Below are 21,827 nucleotides of genomic sequence, written 5' to 3'. Positions count from 1 at the left end.
ATTCCTTGATTTACAGCTATGAAAAGGGGCTAAAAAAATGTCAAGTGGTTTGTAACCACTGCACTACTAATAAAACCCAGTGAGTTTTTTTTGTTTGTTTTATTTTGTGTATGTGTGTTTTAAGTTTTTAAAATATAAAGCTCTGGCATACCACACCTACCTAGGAAGTTCATCTTTTACTTCAGCAAGAGCTAAAACTATCCCTATTTCTAGTTTTTTGTTAAAAAAAAAAAAAAAAAAAATTTTTTTTTTTTTAAATTATCAAAGAGATTGGAATAAAAGATGTAAAAACGTAAAAGGCTAAAAACAATACTCAGGAAGAGGTAAATAACTATAGTGTGTATCGTATTTGAATCCAAAATAACAAATACGAAACTGAAATCTCCAAAAATAATGATCTAGAATTGTTGTTAGTTGTCATTGAGTCAGCTTTGACTCATGGTAACCCATGTGCAACAGAATGAAATATTGCCGGTCCTGCACAATCTTCAGGATCGTTGCCATGCTTGAATCCACTGTGGTACCCACTGTATATTTTGCCTACCTTCCAACCTAAGGGGCTCTTCTACCAGCACTATACTGAACAATATTCTGTTGTGATTCACAAGGTTTTCACTGGCTGATTTTCACAAGTAGATCACAAGGTCTTTCTTCCTGGTCTGTCTTAGACTGGAAGCTCTGCTCAAACCTGTCCATCATGGATGACCCTACTGGTATTTGAAATATTGGTGACATAACTTCTAGCATTGTAGTAACGTGCATTCCACCACAGTACAACAAACTGACAAATGAGTAGCAGGATCTAGAATTTGTGTTGTTGTTAGGTGCCACCAAGTTGAATCCAACTCACAGTGACCTTATGTATAACAGAACGAAATACTGCCCAATCCTGTCCCATCTTCGCAATTGTTCCTACGTTTCAGCCCACTGTTACAGCCACTGTGTCAATCCATCTCATGAAGGGTCTCCCTCTTTTCCATTGATCCTCTACTTAACCAATCATGATGTCCTCCTCCAGTGATCAGTCTCTCCTGACAATGTGTCCAAAGTGAGTGAGATGAAGTCTCGCCATTTTTACTTCCAAAGAGTATTCTGGCTATACTTGCTCCAGGACAGATTTGTTCTTCCTTCTGGCAGTGCATGGTATATACAATATTCTTCACCAACACCTCAATTAGAATGTGTCAATTCTTCTTCGGTCTACCTTTTTTATTGACCAGCTTTTACATGCATATGAGGTGATGAAAAAGGCCATGGCTTGGGTCTGGTGTGCCTTAGTCTCAAAGTGACATCTTTGCTTCTTAACACTTTAAAGAGGTCTTTTGCAGTGGATTTGCCCAAAGCAGTACGTCATTTGATTTCTTGACTGCTGTTTTGATGGGTGTTGATTGTTGATTCAAGAATGAAATTCTTGACAACTTTCTTTGCCATTTATCATTTTGGTGTTTGCTGATCCATTTGTAAGGATTTTCACTTTATGTTCAGAAGTAATTCATACTAAAGGCTGTCGTCTTTTACCTTCATCGGTAAGTGCTTCAAGTTCTCTTTACTTTCAGTAAGCAAGGCTGTGACAGATAACATATTGCAGGTTTATAAAAATGGCGTGGGGGTGGTGTCTGACCTCCACGCATTTCACAAGGGGGAAGGAGAATCAAGATCAACAGCCCAAGGCTGACTGCTATGAGGCAGAGGTCAGGCCATGCCTTCTCTCTCCAACATCTTTACCAACTCTGACATCAACTGTCCCTACCACGGCACTCTTCTCTGCTGGGTTCAATAATTCACCATAATGGCCACTCAGAACTCACAGACCATACTCACAATTATAAGGTTTATTAGGAAAGTAACAGGCTCAGGAACACTCAAGGATACAGTTCTTCCACCTGGACAGCCTCTTCCCAGCCAAGCTGGCAGGCACACCTCTCCCTGGCCCCAGGCCTCTGCCCAAAGGCACTCAGCTTTCTCTCTTCGTGGGCTGAGAAGCACACAGTGCTGTTTCCGGCTGCCGGGTCTCTCCTACCACCACTTCTCACCATCTTCAGGGTTACAGCTCACTCGTTCTCTCGGTCTCCTGTTTCCAGGAGCTTCTTAGCACAGGGATCCTGGGTTCAAAGGACGTGCTGGCTCCTGGCTGTTCTTCCTTGGTGGTGGTGGTGGTATCTTCTTTTTCCTACCTCTGGGGTGGTTCATTTCAAGCCCAGTGGGATGGCAAAACTGACCAATTCCTTTGGTGGGCCACAATTACCATATCTGCACAGTCCTGCCCAATCACTTCGGTTGGGAGTTACAGGACCATGGCTAGAAAGGCTCCACAAAAGTGACCTATGGCACTGAAAGGTTGTTAATGAGTCTTTCTCCAATCTTGATGCCACATTCTTCTTCATATAGCCCAGCTTCTCAGATTATCCGTTCAGCATATAGATTGAACAAGTAAGGTGAAAGAATACAACCCTGCCACACACCTTTTCCAATCTTAAACCATACAGTATCCCCTTGTTCTGTTGGAACAACTGCCTCTTGATTCATGAACAGGTTCCACATGAGCACAAGTAAGTGTTCTAGAATTCCCAGTAGTTGCAATGTTATCTGTAACTTGATATGAAGATCTAGAATTAGGGATTATTAATTACAGTGCAAGATGAATTTTACGCATCATCCAGAAGTCGGTTAATACGTAACTAAGACATAATGTGGTTAAACTTACATTCCTTTATGCAGATTCAGCTAATGAAACAGCAGTCAAGTTTATAAAAGAAACCTCAAAACTGCTGTAATGTCATTCAGAGAAAATACTGCAAAATACAGCAAAATTGCTCAGCCATTTATATTTATAGGACTACATGAGACTTAACACTATATTTGAAAAATGTGGATTCCTTAAGGCAAAATCCTGACCACACAAATACTAATGCTAAATATATGAAGAGACCGATCACCAGTAATTATCAATGCATCCTGAGTGCACGTTTGATCAATTTCAGACTGCAGAAGTTGATAAAAATCTTCAATTTTTTCATCTTTGGCCTTAGTGGCTGGTGTGTAAATTTGAATAATAGTCATATTAACTGGACTTCTTTGTGGGCGTATGGATATTATCCTGTCACTGACAGTGTTTTACTTCAGGACAGATCTTGAAATGTCCTTTGTGACAATGAATGCAATGCCATTCCCCTTCAATTTTCCTAGATTCATACTTTGTACATTCCATGTTCCAATTATTAATGGATGTTTGCAGCTGTTTCTTTTCATTTTGAGTCTTGCCTCATCAGGAAATGAAGGTCCCAAGAGCTTGGCTCCATCCATGTCATTAAAGTTGACCCTGCTTGAAGGAGACAGCTCTTCCCCAGCTGTATCTGGAGCGCCTTCCAGCCTGAGGGACTTACCTTCCGTCACTGTATCAGACGATTTCCCGCCACCACTCATAAGGCTTTCACTGGCTAATCTTTTCAGGAGTAGACCACCAGGTCCTTCTTCCTAGTCAGCCTTAGTCCGGAAACATAACTGAAACCTGTCCGCCATGGGTGACCCTGCTGGTATTTGAATACAGGTGGCATAGCTTCCAGCATCACAGCAACACGCAAGCCTCCACAGTACAACAAATTGACAGACGTGTGGACAACAAAGGTTGATACGTATGCTAAATAGGTGTGGGGGTTGTACAGGAGTACATCTGCTTGCAGATGCAGGTATGGTTGTGGATACTTCTATATACATATTTACATAGGCTGCGTGTATATTCATATGTGAAATAGACCACACAGGGAGTAGTTATGGAAACTTCTTAGACATAAGAAAACACTTTTCAGGGCAGAGATCCTGGGATTGAAGATGAAGGACTGTAGTCTCGGGGGACACCTAGGTCAACTGGAAAACATAGTTCTCAAATAAAATGTTCTACATCCTCTTTATGAGTAGCATCTGGGGTCTTAAAAGCTTGCGAGCAGCCATCTAAGATACAACTATTGGTCTCATCCTGTCTGGAGCAAAGGAAAGTAAAGAAAACCAAAGGCTCAAGGAAGTAATTAGTCCAAAGGACTAATGCCCACATGAACCACAGCCTCCACTTGACTGAGACCGGAAGAACTACACGGTGCCCAGCTACCTCTACCAACTGCTCTGACCAGGAGTACAAGAGAAGGTCCCAGTTAGAGTATGAGAAAGATGTAGAACAAAATCCAAATTCATAAAAAAGACCAGACATACTGGTCTGATACAGACCTGATGAATCACTGACACTGTAGCCCTAAGACACCCTTCAAACATGGAGCTTAAGCATTCCAAAAGATCGATCACCTTTCAGGCAAAAAAGACAGGCCTATAAAATTTACAGTAACACCCAAGAGGAAGGTACTCCTTAGGACAATTAGCTATAGGAGACCCAAAGGGCAACATCTGCCCAAAAACAAATATGAGAAGGCAGGACAGGACAGGGAAACCAGAAAAATGGCAACAGGGAACCCAGGCCGGAAATGGGGAGAGTGCTGATAAATACAGGGATTGCAACCAATGTCACAGAACAATTTTATGTATGAATTATTGAATGGGAAACTAATTTACTGTGTAAACTTTTACCTAAAGTACAATAAAATGTTCAATAAATAAATAAATAGAGCCATACAGTAAAAAAAAAAAAAAAAAAGGAAGGAAGCAGAGCTTAGGGTTTTATCAGGCAGTCACAAATGAACAAAGCAGTGAAAAATGGCTAAACCCAAGCTAAAGAAGACAAGGTACTACATCAAATGAACCGAAAATTGAGCTGGGGAAGCTGAGTTTTAAGAAATAATAAGGGGGAGGAAAAGGGAATCATAGTGGGCTAAACTCATACCTACTAAACTCTTTCTGCTACAAATTTTAACAATGCTGGAAAAAAATTAAATATGTATTTAACACAACTATACGTGAAAGAAAGAAAAGGTGGCAGAAATTAAGAAGTAAAGCCAAAAAAATATATTTCAACTGATGCCCTGGCACATCAAGAATTCAACAAACTTTGCCAATAGGCCCTAATGGTTAGGCACTGGGCTTTTAAAGTCCACAACGAGAGAAGACATGGTCTTCTCCATGTAACTCCATTCTCTGGGTGGTAGAGAGGGAAAGACTCCAGTGAAAAACTGAATCCACAAAGAACATTCAGAAAAACTCAGGAAATTAAACCAGAAGATAAAGAGATAAGATCAAGTCACCTATGTGGGATAGGAGGGATAGGAGAAAGGGTAGTCAAGCTTTTCCACAGCAACAATAGGAAGAGCCAAGTAATGCCTACAATATCCTCAAGGAAAGAAAGTATGATTCAAAACCTTATGTGCAGCCACACTGTCACTTAATATATAATGGTAATGTGTGTGTACCTTCTCACCACCCACCCCCTCCCCCACCAACACTCAACATTTTAAACATATAAGAACTCAGGGAATATAATATGGCTCCCATGAGCAATTCCTGGAGAAATTATTTAGAGTACAACTAAGAGATCAAACGGAGAATGTGTAGCAAATAGTTAATTTAACTGCAGGACTAAGACTAAAAGGATTTGTGGATTATGGTTACAGAACAACACAGATTAGAAGCCTTTTAACCCGGCAGTAAAGAAAACTAATTTTAAAAGTTAAAAAGAATAGGGAGAGAGAAGGTAGGAAGTAGAGTAAGTATGCTAATTTCTTTTTACTTTATAACTGTCAGAATATATACCATTTGATGCTGAAAAAAAATAGGTATAAGTTAAAGATAGAAATAATCAGCTACAAAGGTGTAACGTAAGGGAGATGAGGGAGGAGGAAGCAGAAATATACTAACTTTCTTACTGATCATAAAACATCCTGCGTAGAATACTGCCTGGCTGCCATTACTGAACATTTTGATCAAAGATTCCACAGACAAATCCTGATCAAAAGGGGGAAAACACAGAACAGAATTTCAAATTTCCATGGACTCTAGACTTTCTGGAGCCACAGAGGCTGGATGAACCCTTGAAACTATGCTCTGAGATAATCTTTAAACCTTAAACCAAAAATATCCCCTGAAGTCTTCTTAAAACCCAACAATAGCTTAGCTTAACTAGTGAAAAAAAGGTCTGCCTTGAGCATTATGCTCTTTTAAGAACTATCCATATGGGATCAAAGTGACAATGGCAACTCGAAAGATTAGACAGGAACCTTAGGGGATAGTGAGCTTATGTTAATAAGGAAGGAACAACTCAGAAAAGGAGGGTGAGAATGGTTGCAAACTTGAACAATGTAATCAATGTCACTAAATTGTACATGTAGAAACTATTAAATTGGTGTACTTTTGGGTATATATGCTCAACAATAAATAAAACTTAGGGAAAACAAAAAAAACCCTATGGAGCACAGTTCTACTCTGAAACACATGAGGTCACCATGAGTCAGAATCAACTGGACAACAACTGTTTAGGACTGCTGCTAAGATCCCAACGGAAAATCCAGCACAAAGATTTAAGTTTAATAAGTTTAAGTCTATAGTCAAAAATAAATAGTTCTCATTCAGCATGTGGACGCTGTCATTCTCTTTTCATCCTGTTGTTGTCTTCCTAAAAATTTCAAGTTCGAGAATCTCTCTCGACACCTCACAGAAAGATATGTGTACTGGGGAGAACTTACTGACTTCAGTTCTGTTTCCCCAGAATTGACAAAACCTAATAAGCAGCTGCCTGTGGACTACTTCAAGAATGATGTTTCAATAAAGCTTTATCCTCCTGACCCCCCAAAGAAAGATCCTGTGTGAAGCAGTGGTCTTAAAACTAATATATACGTGCTCTTCGGGGTACATGAAGTATCATATCAGTTGTCCTTTCCAACCTCCCTATTAACAATTGCCCTCTACAAAAGAAAGGCATACCTCCCACCCATCCCAAACATCCCCTAAAACAGGGTACATAGTTTTCCAATACTGCCCATGGTGGTAAAATGTTAGGGGTGCAAAACAGAGAGAAATTTAAATGTATCCATCCCCAAAAAGATGACTATTTTTCCTGTCTCATAAGAAATTTTGTTAAAAGTATCTAGTGCATTTTAAAAAGGACTATTTTGGTATGTGGTGAGGTGTAATAAATTCAGATATATAAAGATTGGGGCTGCTGGAATTATAGCAATTACCAATTCCATTCTCTGATTGTTGTTAAGAAATACATCTTCATTGAGTAATGGTCCTGTTACAGTAAAGTAGAAAGTGTAGGAAACATGTGGTGATATTTTATAGAGGTAATGAACTTATGGCAAGGCTCCATGCCTTACCTATCTATTTGAAAATTAAAATTCAGAGGCATGATGGTTGTCAAAGAGAACTATATCAACACATATATTTGAAATTTTAAAGGGATGTCACATTTTTTTCTGACAATTAAAAAATACACTGGCAAAATGTGTGGAAATTCACAATATATCTACTTTCTCAACTCTAAGTATACTGGATTGGACAATGTACCCTAAAGGAATGAGTAACCAGCATAATCAATAGTAATTTGATGTTTCTTGAAGAGTCTCTTTGATATATGTTTCCCAGAAATTGGGAAGCACGTAACTCCAATAATTGGGTAAGAAATCCTTTTGCAAGTCAGGAATCTTCCAATTCTTTGCTTTCAACAAAATTGGAGATCCTAATTAAGTTACTAGCTTTCAGATCATTAAAAATGATTAACAAAAGTATTGAATAAGTAAATAAACATATGGGGAAGATAAATTTCCCATGCAGAAGAATTCCAAATGATTTATGCAGATACTCTACCCTCATAAATTCCCACTCCTGTGGGCTGTACATAGAGACTTCCTTTTAAAGATGTAAGGGGGAAGGAAGGGATTGATAAAGAGTAATTTTACAGTGGAGTAACCTTAAAAACGCTATTTCAGCCAGGTGATGAAGGTTAACATCAACAGTGATGTACCTTTGATACGTGATGAAAATAATACTTTACCTCTATGATCTTCCTACCCAAAACACATAACTTCAGTCTAATCATGAGGAAAACACCAAACAAATCCCAATTGAAGGACACTCTACAAAATATCTGACCAGTACTCCTCAAAACCACGAAGTTCATCAAAAACAAGGAAAGTCTGAAAAAACGTTACAGGCAAGATTTGCCTAAGGAGACACGATTGTTAAATAATGTGGTATCAAGCATGGAACTCTGAAACAGAACAAAGACATTAGGTAAAAATTAAATCTGAAAAAGTATGGATTTTAGTTAATAATAATATATCAACATTGGTTCATTAATTGGAAGAAATATACCACACTAATGTAAAATGTTAGCAATAAATAAAACTGGATACAGAGTATATGAGAACTCTGTACTACCTTCTAGATTCTTCTAAAAATCTAAAACTGTTCTAAAATAAGAAAGGTTATTAAAAGAAAGACTGATGGCAAAATCACAATGAGATACCACTTCATGCCCATGAGGATGGCTACAATAAAAAAGACATAACGACAAGTATGGATGAGTATGTGGGGAAAACGGAATTCTTATACACTGCTGGCGGGAATGTAAAATGGTGCAGTTGCTTTGAAAACAGTTTGGCAGTTTTTCAACAGGTTAAACATAAGGGTAGCATATGACAATGACTCAGTGATTCCACTCCTAGGCATATACCCAAGAGAAACAAACATGTATGTCTAAACGAAAACTTGACCGCGAATGTTCATAGCAGCACTGTTGATAAATAGCCAAAAAGTGGAAACAACTCAGTGTCCATTAACTGATGAATGGACAAATAAAATGAGGTATATCCATATAATGGAATATTACCCAGCCATAAAAAGAAATGAAGTTCTGATACATGCTACAACATAGCTAACCTTGAAACATTATGCAAAGTGAATGAAGCTAGCCATAAAAGACCACATATTGTATGATTCTATGTAAATGAAATGTCCAGAATAGACAAATTCATAGGGACACAAAGTAGATTGGTGGTTTCCTAGAGCTGGGGGTGGGGGGTGGGGTGGGGTGATGGTTTGAGAGGTAATGGGGAGTGACTGCTACAGAGTATATGGGTTTCATTTTAGGGTGATGAAAGTATTCTAAAATTGATTGTGGTGGTGGTTGAACAGCTCTGTGAGCATACTAAAAATCACTGGACACTTTAAATGGGTGAACTGTATGGTACGTGAATTATATCTCAATAAAGGTCTTTTATATATATATCTTAATAGAATGACATGATTTTTTTCAAATAACTTATAAGAAATTTTCATTGCCTTAAAATTTTTACTCCATTATCATATTTAAACAAGGCTTCTTAGTTCCTGTGTGCAGAATGTGTGTGCATGTGTGTGTGGGTGCGTATATAAAAAAACTGACGGTAAACGCTACACCATTCTAGCAATGTAACATCCATGAGTACATGAGCTAACTGAAAACAAATGTTCTATCCAATTAAGAAATGCATTTCCAATAATTATTAAATGTAAAAAAATCAAAATTTTAATAATTATTTTGCTTTTAATCAACTGTATATTAATGTTACAATACCTCAATATAGAAAACTTTTAACATTTAGAGCCTTACTGTCACAAGCAGTTAAAAAAATTTATATAGATTTTTGTTACAGAAAAGTACTATAGGGTAAGCAATACAAGGCTGTCAAGCATAAAAACTGTAAGTACTAGAATAAAACTTAATAGGGGTAAGAAAGATAAAAAAAAAAGCGAAACCCACTGCTGTCGAGTCAATTCCGACTCATAGTGACCCTAAAGGACAGAGTAAAACTGCCCCATAAGGTTTCCAAGGAGCACCGGTAGATTTTGGAATAAAATACAAACTCATGGAGAAATTTTTCATCTTTTAACCATCTAAATTAATGATTAAAAAATTGACATTCACTTAAAAATACAGACGGGATTCACAGTTTTTCAAAATTCTTTTCTAGATCACTAAACAAACAGATGATTAAATACCAACCTATTTAGATAGATTAACAGATTAACAGATGAATAATCAAAGGAAATCAAAAGAAAAATACAACCTTTCCAAATCAGAAGAAACACCCACAAACACATACTTATAAAACAAAGAAAAACACCCATAATGAAAGCTCTTTTAAGCAGTATGTAAAGTCTGTTTTGAGTTTGTATAGACTAAGGCTCTTCTGCAAAAAGTAGTGAGAATCCTAAATAAGGAAGCACCCTTACACAGAATCCATGGGATCCAAAGAAACTGTAGACCTGAGAAAATACAAGAGGAGGAACTCAGACTAGAAAATTTCTTACACAGTGAACACAGGGGAAATGAGAATCATATACATTATTGCTTAGTAAATACAACTCTTCAGGACAATACATACTACTTAAAGCACTAGCTAAAGATAAGACAGCCAATTAAAGAAATGATTCTTCTGTACTGGTTAAATGACAGTACTCAATTTCACTTCATTAGAGGCAAATAAAATAAAACTCTAGGCTGAGGTCTACCCCCAAAATAGATTATTTCTGATGTTAACCCCTTACCTGACATTCTGAGTAGGATTCCACCTTTCAGAGGGCAGTTCTCCACTCTGTGGGTCATCTACAGGCGGATGAAGAATCGAAATGCATACATCTCCATTCTATGAGAGACAAATATCACATCTCATAAATACTCCAAAAGAAATTTGCAAAAATGAACATCGGTTCAGCTGAAGTTTCCTTTATTCCTAGAAAACTCTTCTGATCACTAGAAAAAGCAAAAAACCAAACCCGTTGCCATCAAGTCAATCCTACCTCACAATGACCCTGTAAGACAGAGTAGAACTGCCCCACGGGGTTTCCGAGGAGTGGATGGTGGATTCAAACTGCCGACCTTGTGGTTAGCAGCTGAGTTCTAATCACTAGGGAAGAAAACAATTCTTTCGCTTCACTTTCAAAATCAAAGTCAAAGAAGAATTAAGCATTATTTTAATATTATAAATATTCATTTTGACCGATCTTCAAGATATATCTGTTACGAAAGAATACCATATCTATAACATCATCCTTATAAAAATTTTTTCAAAAACAGAAACAGACAAGCATGATATACTAAGAATCAAAAGTCCTGAGAGGCAACTAAATATACCTTTTAGGTACAGATTGTGTTTTCAGACACATCTGTACCTAAAGTAACTAAAAACAAAAATATCTGGCTTTTCTTAAAAATCTGCCTAAAGACATGCTATAATCACCTTTAATATCAACCAACGGTTTCGATGCCTATGGCATACAGCAGCTGCCTTACAGCATTTAACCATAGCTTCCCTCAGAGTTCTCCCTGGATAGGGGAACTCATCACTATGGTTATATTTTGCTTTATGAACTTAATTTAATTAATTTCAAACATACAGGGATTGCCTACCATATGCAATGCAGAGTGCTTGCTATTCAATAGAAAAGACAAGTTGAGTAAGATACAGTCCCTGTCTTGAGACTTAGTCTAAAATGGAGGGTAAGATTTAAGTTTTTTAAAAAAGGAGATTAATCTTAGGTATACATCCTTAATTTATACATACATATACACAAGTATGGAAATACTGGTGGTGTAGTGGTTAAGTGCTACGGTTACTAACCAAGAGGTTGGCAGTTCAAATCCACCAGGAGCTCCTTGGAAGCTCTATGGGGCACTTCTTCACGGTCCTATAGGGTCATCATGAGTTGGAGTTGATTGGCCGTCAATGGATTTGGTTTAGTTTTTTTATATACAAGCATATATAATTTACATACACTCACATAAACAACCACATCAATATTTAAAAAAAAAAAAATCCATTGCCACAGAGTTGATTCCGACTCAGTAGTGATTCTACAGGACAGAGCAGAACTGGCCCATAGGGTTTCCAAGGTGCGGATAGTGGATTCGAACTGTTGACCTTTTGGTTAGCAGCCGTAACTATTAACCACTGAGCCACCAGGGCTTCCACTTCAAGATGAAAGCGTTTTTTATTGTTGTAAATACGTATTTAACAAACATTTGCCATTTCAACATTCTTAATATGTACAATTTAATGACATTAATCGTATAACAGCACATTTTAAAAAGATTACAATTTCAATAAAATGAATACCAAATACTACATTCTAAAACTGTATTATAGTTAGATGCCATAAGGAAAGTAAAAACAAAGAACTATAGTAACTGGAAGAGGTGGGGAGTGGGGTGAAGAATAACAAGAGACTTTGTGGTCCAAGAAGCTTTGAAATTGGCCTTGAACAATGAGTACACTTATAACAACAAATTTTAAAACTTAGACTCGGTTTGGCCTGAATAAACCAACATCAGAAAAAGTAAATAAAATATGCTTGAGTTATTATATTCATCTTCGATTGCTGCTTTAACCAATTATCACAAACTTAGTGGCTTAAAACAACACAAATTTATTATAGCTCACAGTCTGGCATGGCTCTTATTGGGTTAAAATCAAGGTGTCCCTAGGGCTATGTTCCTTTCTGGAGGCTCTATGGGAGAATCTCTTTCCGTGCCCTTCTTAGCTTCTAAAGGCTGCCCACATTCTTTCTGTTAAACCCCCTACCCCACCTCCATCTTCAAAGCAAGCAACACCGCATTTCTCTGTGTCTTTCGTCCAGCCACATTCTCACTTACTCTCCTTTCCTGCTTCCCTCTTTCACTAATTTTAAGGACCCTTATGATTACACTGGGCCCATCCAGATAATCGCGGATAATTTATCTATTTTAACATCAGATGATTAGCAATCTTTATTCCATCTGCAATCTTAATTCATTTTTCCAATGTAACCTAATATACTTACAGATTCTGGGATCAGGAGTTGCTCACCTTAAAAAAAAAACTCATTGCCATCAAGTTGATTCCAACTCATTAGAGACCCTAGAGAACAGAGTAGAACTGCATTACTCTGCCTACATCAGTAATGAAGAGCCCAGTTTGGCTAAAAAACAGAGCACAAAATTAGGCCACATGAACAGGTTATTTGGTTCAGAGTTTAATATGTATGTAAGTAAAATGTGAGTAGAATAGTAACAGAATTGTACTTAGAAAACACACATTAAAAGACGGGCCTACAACAAGTAAAGAGATTGAATGAGTAATCAAAAGCCTAACCCGCACCCCCCCCGCCCCCAAAAAAAGACCAGGACCAGAAGGCTTCACTGGTGAAGTCTACCAAATAGTTAAAGAAAAATTAATACCAACCCTTCACAAGAAAAATATATACCAACCCTTCACAAACTTCTAAAAATAGGAGGGAACACTTCCTAACTCACTCTATGAGGCCAGCAATACCCTGCTATCGAAGCTAGATAAAATGTCATAAGAAAAGAAAGTTACAGGCCAATATCCTTTATGAATATAGATGCAAAAATCCTCAACAAAATACTGGCAAATCAAATCCAACAACATAGTAAAAGCATTATATACCTTGACAAATGGGGTTTATCCCAGAAACGCAGGAATGGCTCAATATAAGAAAATCAATCAATATCCTTTCATGATAAAAACACCCAGAAAGCTAGGAATAGAATGGAACTTATTTGACATAAAAAAGAGCATTAAAAAAAAACCCACAGCTAACATCATACTCGATGCTTGTGATGGTTAAGGTTATGTGTCAACTTGGCTGGGCCATGATTCTCAGTGATTTGGCAGTCGTATGATGTTGTGATTAGTTCCATGATGAGATCTGATATAATGTAATCACCTCCATGATGGTATCTGCTGTGAGTAGCCAATCAGTTGAAAGGGAGTTTCCTTGGGCATGTGGCCTGCATTCAATACAAGTGGACATTCTGGCAAGGCTCAGGGGCTTTTGCTCGCTCTGAATCCTGCAACTGTCTCCTGTTCCTCTGACCTTTGGTTCTTGAGACTTAAGCTAGCAGCTTACCTACCATTTTGTCTGTCAGTCGTGGGATTCATTGATCTTCACAGCCTGTGAGCAAAAGCCCTGCTCCCTGACCTACCGATCTTGGGTTCACCAGCCCCTGGTCAGAAGCCTCTATCCTGACTCACAGACTTGGGACGATCCAGCCTCTACAACCACGTGAACCATTTCCTTGAAAAAAATCTTTACATATATTTATACGCTTTACTGGTTTTGCTTCTTGAGAGAACCCAACCTAAGACAATGCTGAAAGACAGAAAGCTTTCCCTTGAAGATCAGGAAAAAGACAAGGATGCCCAATTTCACCACTGGCATTCAACATTATTATAGAAGCCCTAGCCAGAGCAATCAGGTAAGAAAAAATTACATAAAAAAAAAAAAAAATCAAGTTGGAAAGGAAGAAGTAAAACTATCTTTATTCGAAGTTGAAATAATCCAATATACAGAAAATCCCAAAGAACCCACAAAAGAGCAATTACAAATAATAAATGAATTCAGCAAAGTTGCAGGGTATACAGCCTCCATCAGCCTGAGCCCTGAAAATCTAAATGGTGCCCAGCTACCACCATGGACCGCTGTGACAGGGATCACAATAGAGGGTCCAAGACAAAGCAGGAGAAAAATGTAGAACAAAATTCAAATTCACACACCTATAAAAAAAGACCAGACTTGCTGGTCTGACAGAGACTGGAGGAACCCCTGAGTCTATGGCCCCTGGACACTCTTTTCACTCAGAACTGAAGCCACCCCCAAAGCTCATCTTTCAGCCAAAGATTAGACAGACCTATAAAACAAACAGTAACACACATGAGGAATATGGTTAGTTCAATCAAGTACATGAGACCAAATGGGCAACATCTGCCCAAAAGCAAAGACCAGAAGGCAGGAAGGGACAGGAAAAACAGACGGATGGAAACGGGGAGCCTGGGTTAGAGAATGGGAGAGTGTTGACACATCACAGGGATTGCAACCAATGTCACAAAACAATCCATGTATAAACTGTTGAATGAGAAACTAATTTGCTCTGTAAACTTTCACCTAAAGCACAACTAAAAAAAAAAAAAAGTTGAAGGGTACAAGACCAATGCACAAGAATAAGTTGTATTTCTATATAACAGCAATGAAAAATCCGTAAAGAAAATTAAGAAAACAATTCCATTCATAATGGTATCTAAAAGAATAAAATTACTAGGAATAAATTCAACCAAGGAGATGAAAGACATGTACACTGAAAACTAGAAAACACTGCTGAAAGAAATTAAAGACCTAATAAATAGAAAACATTCTATGTTCATTACTGAAAGACTTAATATTGTTAAGATATCAATACTATCCAAAGTGATCTAGAGATTCAACACAATCCCTACCAAAATTCCAACAACCTTTTTTGCAGAAATGGAAAAGCCAATCCTCAAACTCATATGGAATTGCAAGGGGCCTTAAACAGGTAAACAATCTTGTAAAGAAACAAAGCTGGAGAGCACACATTTCCCAATTTAAAAGCTACAGTAATCAAAGCTGTGTTGTACTGGGATAAGGATCACATATAGACCAATGCAATACAACTGGAGAGTACAGAAACAAACCCTTACATCTGTGGCCAATTGATTTTCAACGAGGATGGCAAGTCTCTTCAACAACATGTAAATAACTGAATTAGAACACTTACCTTACCCCTTCTATAAAAATTAACTCAAAATGGATCAATAATCTAAATATAAGAGCTAAGACCATAAAACACTTGAAGAAAAAAATAGAGGTAAATGTACATGACCTTGAATTTGGCAATGGAACCTTAGAGCCTATATCAAAACCATGAACAATGAAAGAAACAAAAAAGATAAACTGGACTTCATTGAAATTAACCTTTGTGGATCAAAGGACATTAGCAAAAAATGAATAGACAATCTACAGAATGGGAGGTAATATTTACAAATCATATACTGATAAGAGATTAATATCCAGAATATATAAAGACCTCCTATAATTTAACAACAACAAAAAAGACAACTCAATAAGAAATGGGGAAAGGAAACTGTCATGGGTTGAACTGTGTCTCCCAAGAATGTGTGTCAACTTGGCTAGGCCATGGTTCCCAGTATTGTGTGACTGTCCACTATTTTGTCATCTGATCTCATTTTCCTATATGTTGTAAATCCTATCTCTATGATGTTAATGAGGCAGGATTAGAGGCAGTTATATCAATGAGGCAGGACTCAATCTACAAGATCAGGTTGTATCTTAAGTCAAACTCTCTTGAGATATAAAAGAGAGAAGGCACCAGAGAGACAGGGGAATCGTATCATCAAGAAAGCAGTGCCGAGGGGCAGGGCCAAGATGGCGGAATAGACAGACGCTTCCAGCGAGCCTTCTTACAACAAACACCTGAAAAAACAAGTGAAAGGAGTATATTTATGACAAGCTAGGAGCCCTGAACATCAAAGGCAAAGTTGGAAAACAGACTGAGCGGCAGCGGGAGAGAGAGACATTCAGAAGTGGAGAGGAGTTACCAGACCTGAATCGCTGGGAGCCCTCAGGCACCATTCCTGGGAGCGGGGGGGCTGGTGGTAGCGTTCGGCCGCAGTTTCCTCAGGGAGAAGCAGCCAGCCACACAGCTTACTCACACCTCCGAAACCAGAGAAGAACGGCGCTCTCGGCAAAAGCGAAGTACTTGCGTATATTTTACCGTGTCCCACAACCCTAAGCCAGCTTCAGTGGCTGTTGATTTCCCTGGGCCTCAGATAGGCCTTGTGGAGCATATACAGACATCCTCCCGGCCTTGGAGAAAAAATAAACACACAGTTGCGGGAAAAGATAATTTGCCAGCTCCACTAACCAGGACAGCTCAGGATAGAAGCGGCTCCTGTCCAGGCATAAATGGTACGTGGACTTTTGAATAACTTTCCCCCCTGCATGGACCTGTGTGGACCTATTTCAGGAGAACAGGCTCTTGTTGGCAGACTACAACTGTTTCAGCTGTGCGGTGGAGAGGTGGGTGTTTCATGTTTGACACCGCTTTGCCTATTAAGCAGGGTCCTCACCTACCCACATCAGGGGCCTAAGGACTGGTGGCTCCACTCAGGTCACCCACCCACCCATGACAGGGGTCCAAGGATAACTGGTACCTCCCAGTTGTTACAACCAAAAACACTGGGTACCCATGGTCCATTTGGAGAACCCACCCACCTTTACACTCTAGAGAAGAGGGACACGCTTTCCTCAGAGACACTTAGGGGACAATTCTCAGCCCCCTGCCTTGTTCAGAGCATGACCCCCTGCTGCAACCAGATACCGGTCCCTACATCAATCACCCCTGCCCCTCAGAGACTGTTGGACAGAGCCTGTACCACACACTTGATGATCAGCTATCTGGACACCTGAGCTGAATTCATACAAGAAAAGTGAATGGACACCTAGACTGATATACCTGATAATAAACAGCTCTAGCCATCTGAGGACAGGATGTCAGAGCTCCAAAAGTGACAATAATCAAGCTAGCTCACTCAAGCAACCCATTTGGGCATATCAAAACAAAACAAAGCAAGAAGCTACGACACAGTAAGCAAACATAAAATAAATTAATGCAAAAATTTATAGATGGCTCGGAGACAACAGTCAGTATCAAGTCACATAAAGAAACAGACCACGATCACCTCAACAAGCTCTCAAAACAAAGAATCAAGGGATCTTCTAGATGAAAGCACTTTCCTGGAATTACCAGAGAAAGAATACAAAAGATTAATATACAGAACCGTTCAAGACATCAGGAAGGAAATCAGCAATACGCAGAACAACCCAAGGAACACACAGATAAAGCAGCTGAAGAAATTAAAAAGGTTATTCAGGAACATAATGAAAAATTTAATAAGCTCGAAAAATCCATAGACAGCAATCAAAAATTCATAAGATTAACAATAAAATTACAGAACTAGAGAACTCAAGACAAAGTCAGAGGGGCAGAATTGAGCAAGTGGAAGGCAGAATTTGTGAACTTGAAGATAAAGCACTTGGCGCCAATTTATCTGAAGAAAAATCAGATAAAAGAATATAAAAAAATGAAGAAACCTTAAGAATCATGTGGGACTCTATCAAGAGAAATAACCTACGAGTGACTGAAGTACCAGAACAGGGGGGGATGACAGAAAATACATAGAGAACTGTTGAAGATTTGTTGGCACAAAACTTCCCTGATACTGTGAAAAATGAGAAGATATTTATCCAAGATGCTCATCGAACTCCACATAAGGTAGATTTTAAAAGAAAGTCACCAAGACGTATTATAATCAAACGTGCCAAAACCAAACAAAAAGAAAGAATTTTAAGAGCAGCTAGGGATAAACGAAAAGTCACCTACAAAGGAGAGTCAATAAGAATAAGCTCCGACTACTTGGCAGAAACCATGCAGGCAAGAAGGCAACGGGCTGACTTATATAAAGCATTGACAGAAAAAAATTGCCAACCAAGAATCATATATCCAGCAAAACTGTCTCTGAAATATGAAGGTGAAATTAGGACATTTCCAGATAAAGAAAGCAGTGCCAGGAGTACAGCATGTCCTTTGGACTATGCATTCCTACACAGGGAAGCTCCCAGACCCGGGGAAGATTGATGACAAGGAACTTCCTCCAGAGCCGACAGAAAGAGAAAGTCTTGTCCTGGAGGTGACACCTTGAATTCGGACTTCTAGCCTACTAGACGACTGTGAGAGAATAAGCTTCTGTTTGTTAAAGCCATCCACTTGTGGTATTTCTGTTACCGCTGCACTAGATAACTATGAAAGAAATGAATAGATATTTCACCAAGAAGATTTACAAATGGACAACAAACACATGAAAAGATGCTTGACATCATTAGTCACTAAAACCAGCTGCCACCGAGTCAATTTTGACTCATGGCAACCTCACATGTGTCAGGGTACAACTGTGCTTCGCAGTGTTTTCAGTGGCTGCTTTTTCAGAAGTACATCACCAGGCCTTTCTTCTGAGGCACCTCTGGATGAACTCGAACCTCTAATCTTTCTGTTAGCAGCAAAGTGCATTAACCTTTTGCAGCACCCAGGAACTGCCATTAGTCATTAAAAACAAACAAACAAACCTGTTGCTGTCAAGTCGATTCTGCCCCATAGCGAACCTACAGGACAGAACAGAACTGTCCCACAGGGTTGCCAAGGCTGTAGTCTTCACGGAAGCAAACTGCCGAATCTTTCTCCCGGAGAGTGGCTGGTGGGTGTGAACTGCCGACCATTCAGTTAGCAGCCAAGCGCTTAACCACTGTGCCACCAGGGCTCCCTTCCATTAGTCATTAAAAAAACAAACCCGTTGCCATCGAGTCAATTCCGACTCATAGCAACCCTACAGGGAGATGCAAATCAACATCAAAATAAGATACCACTCCACCTTCACTAGAATGGCTATGATCAACAAAACTGAAAACACATCTTGGCAAGAATGTGGAGAAACTGAAACCCTCATCCATTACTGATGGGAATGCAAATGGTACAGCAGCTGTGGAAAACAGTTGGGCAGTTCCTCAAAAAGCTAAAACAAAGGGCTACTATATGACCCAGCAATTCCACTTCTGGGTACATACCCAGAAGAATTGAAAACAGACTCGAACAGATACTTGTACAAAAGGTTCATTGCAGTATTATTTAGAGTATTCAATAGGTGGAAAACCCAAAAGTCCATCAATGAATGAATGGATAAACAAAACGTATATGCTATACACACAATGGAATATTATTCAGCCATAAAAATGAAGTTTTGATACATGTTTCAACATGGATGAACCTTGAAAACAATATTCTAAGTAAAATAAGGCAGACACACAAGGACAAATATTATATGATTACATTTATATGAAATATCTGGAATAGGCAAAATTTCAGAAAGGTAGAATTTAGACTACAGGTTACCAGGTACTAGATGGGAGGAAGGAAAAGGAGTTACTGCTTAATGGGTACAGGGTTTTTGTTTGGGGTGATGAAAACATTTTGGAAATTGTGGTGATTGTTGCTTGACATTGTGGGTGTAATTAACATCACTGAATTGTACACTTAAAAATGGTTAAAATGGCAAATTTTATGTTATAGATATACCAAAAACCAAATCCGTTGCCACTGAGTCAATTCCAACTCATAACAACCCTATAGGATAGAGTAGAACTGCCTCACACAGTTTCCAAGGAGCGACTGGTGGATCTGAATTGCCAACCTTCTGGTGAGCAGCCATAGCTCTTTACTACTGCGCCACCAGGCTCCTATATTACATGTTTTACCAGAAATCAAAAAAAAAAAAAAAAGATATGAAAGTTTCAGGCCTCCAGAATTACAGTTACAAAATGAAGACTATTTAGCCTAGGCCCCATCCAGATCCAAATGAATCAGAATCTCCACAATTCTGTATTTTTAACTCCTCTCCACATGATTCTGATATGCAGCCAAAGTTCGGGCCCAGCACTACCTAGTGAAACCTCTTTCTCATACCTTAAAGTTAGAGACAAAGCATAAGATCTGCAAGCCCATTAATATAATTACATAAATACTGTTAAATTCTGTTTGTTTTAAATCATTTACAAACTAGAGTCTGATTCTAAAAAACACAAATTTAGTTGCCTAAATATTAAGATGGAACCCGGAAGCACAGTGGTTAAGAGCTACGGCTGCTAACCAAAAGGTGAGCAGTTTGAATTCACCAGTCGCTCCTTGCAAAGTTCTACTCTACCCTCTAGGGTCGCTATGAGTTGGAATCAACTCAATGGCAAAGGGAACGATAAAAAATATTAAGATGTTCTAAATGGTGGCTAACATATAATCTATAGGTAATCCTTAATGTATGTATATTTTCACAGAGCAACCTGCTGCCCTAATTTAAATTTTTTGAAAGAAAAAATATAGGGAAAAAGGTCAAAACAAAAATATAAACAATATGACATAGGGTTCAAACCTTTAATAAATGTATATTACTAAATCACATTTGCTAGGTAAAATTTCAATATCAGGTGAGTCAAAGTCTTCTGGTTTCAGCTGATTTTCTTTATGATTCATTTGGTTCATATAAACTAAGGTGAAATTCACACATAGACTGGAAGTTCTACAGGAACATTCTACAAAACTCTTCTCCCACATTTTAGAAATAAGGAATATTTTACAAGTCAATTAATGACAAAGATAAAACAATTAAAAGGATTACATATAATCAAAACCTCATGGGACTTGGTTTCCTGGTTCGAAGGTTTAGGGTCAGGGTTTCATGGGACATCCCAGTTAACTAGCCAAACCTGTTTGTGCTTCTGTTCTACCTCCTAGTTTGATGCATAGTGCCTGGGGTCTTAAAAGCTTGCAAGCAGCCATCCAAGGCACAACAGTTCATTTCTATTTGCCAGGAAAAATAAGAGGAAGAAGAAGAGTTAGGAATAGGAGGAGGATATGGAATGTGTGGCTAACTGCCTCCACAAACAACCGCTTCCTTTGCCATGAGACCAGAAGAGGAGTGAGCTTTTTGGATCAAGTAGACACATGAGACTATCTGGGCAGCTCCCGTTTGGTGGGGAGATGAGAAAGCAGAGGGGGACAGAAGCTGACTGGACGGACATAGAAATACAGGGTAAGAGAAGGAGTATGCTGTCTCATTAGGGGAAGAGCAACTAGGAGTATATAGCAAGGTGTATATAAATTTTTGTATGAGAGACTGACTTGATTTGTAAACTTTCACTTAAAGCACAATAAAAAAAAAAAAAAAAAAGAATTAACTAAGGAAAAAAAAGTCAAATCAACCAGAAAGAAAGTATTTACAATGTACCAGATGAATTCGTTTTCCTTGCTTCCATAATCCCTCCCTCAAAATTAGAGACTTCTCAAGTAACCAACTGCTTAAATTTCTTTGTTCACTTAACCAACCACTGAGAATTTCTTTGTTACTGACTGCCTATAAAACCTCTTCTCTCTTTTAAAACAGGAAACTTCACACCAATATGGGCTGGGCTCCCCTGATAATAGATTTTAGGAA

The 21,827-nt window shown here is 38.5% G+C and overlaps 1 protein-coding gene across 1 annotated transcript in view; it reads right to left on the bottom strand.

The window, feature by feature from the left end:
• UBE2R2 (ubiquitin conjugating enzyme E2 R2) overlaps positions 1 to 21,827 on the bottom strand; it is a 143,918-nt gene that overhangs the window by 18,494 nt on the left and 103,597 nt on the right. Inside the window, exon 3 of the mRNA XM_049897072.1 lies at positions 10,465 to 10,562. Coding sequence (XP_049753029.1) covers positions 10,465 to 10,562 — 98 coding nt within the window. The remainder of the gene's footprint in view (positions 1 to 10,464; positions 10,563 to 21,827) is intronic.

This window comes from Elephas maximus, chromosome 9, assembly GCF_024166365.1.
Source record: "Elephas maximus indicus isolate mEleMax1 chromosome 9, mEleMax1 primary haplotype, whole genome shotgun sequence".
NCBI classification, from domain to species: Eukaryota; Metazoa; Chordata; class Mammalia; order Proboscidea; family Elephantidae; genus Elephas; species Elephas maximus.
Note: the sequence above shows the minus strand (reverse complement) of the source record. Positions and strands in the feature narration are given on the sequence as shown.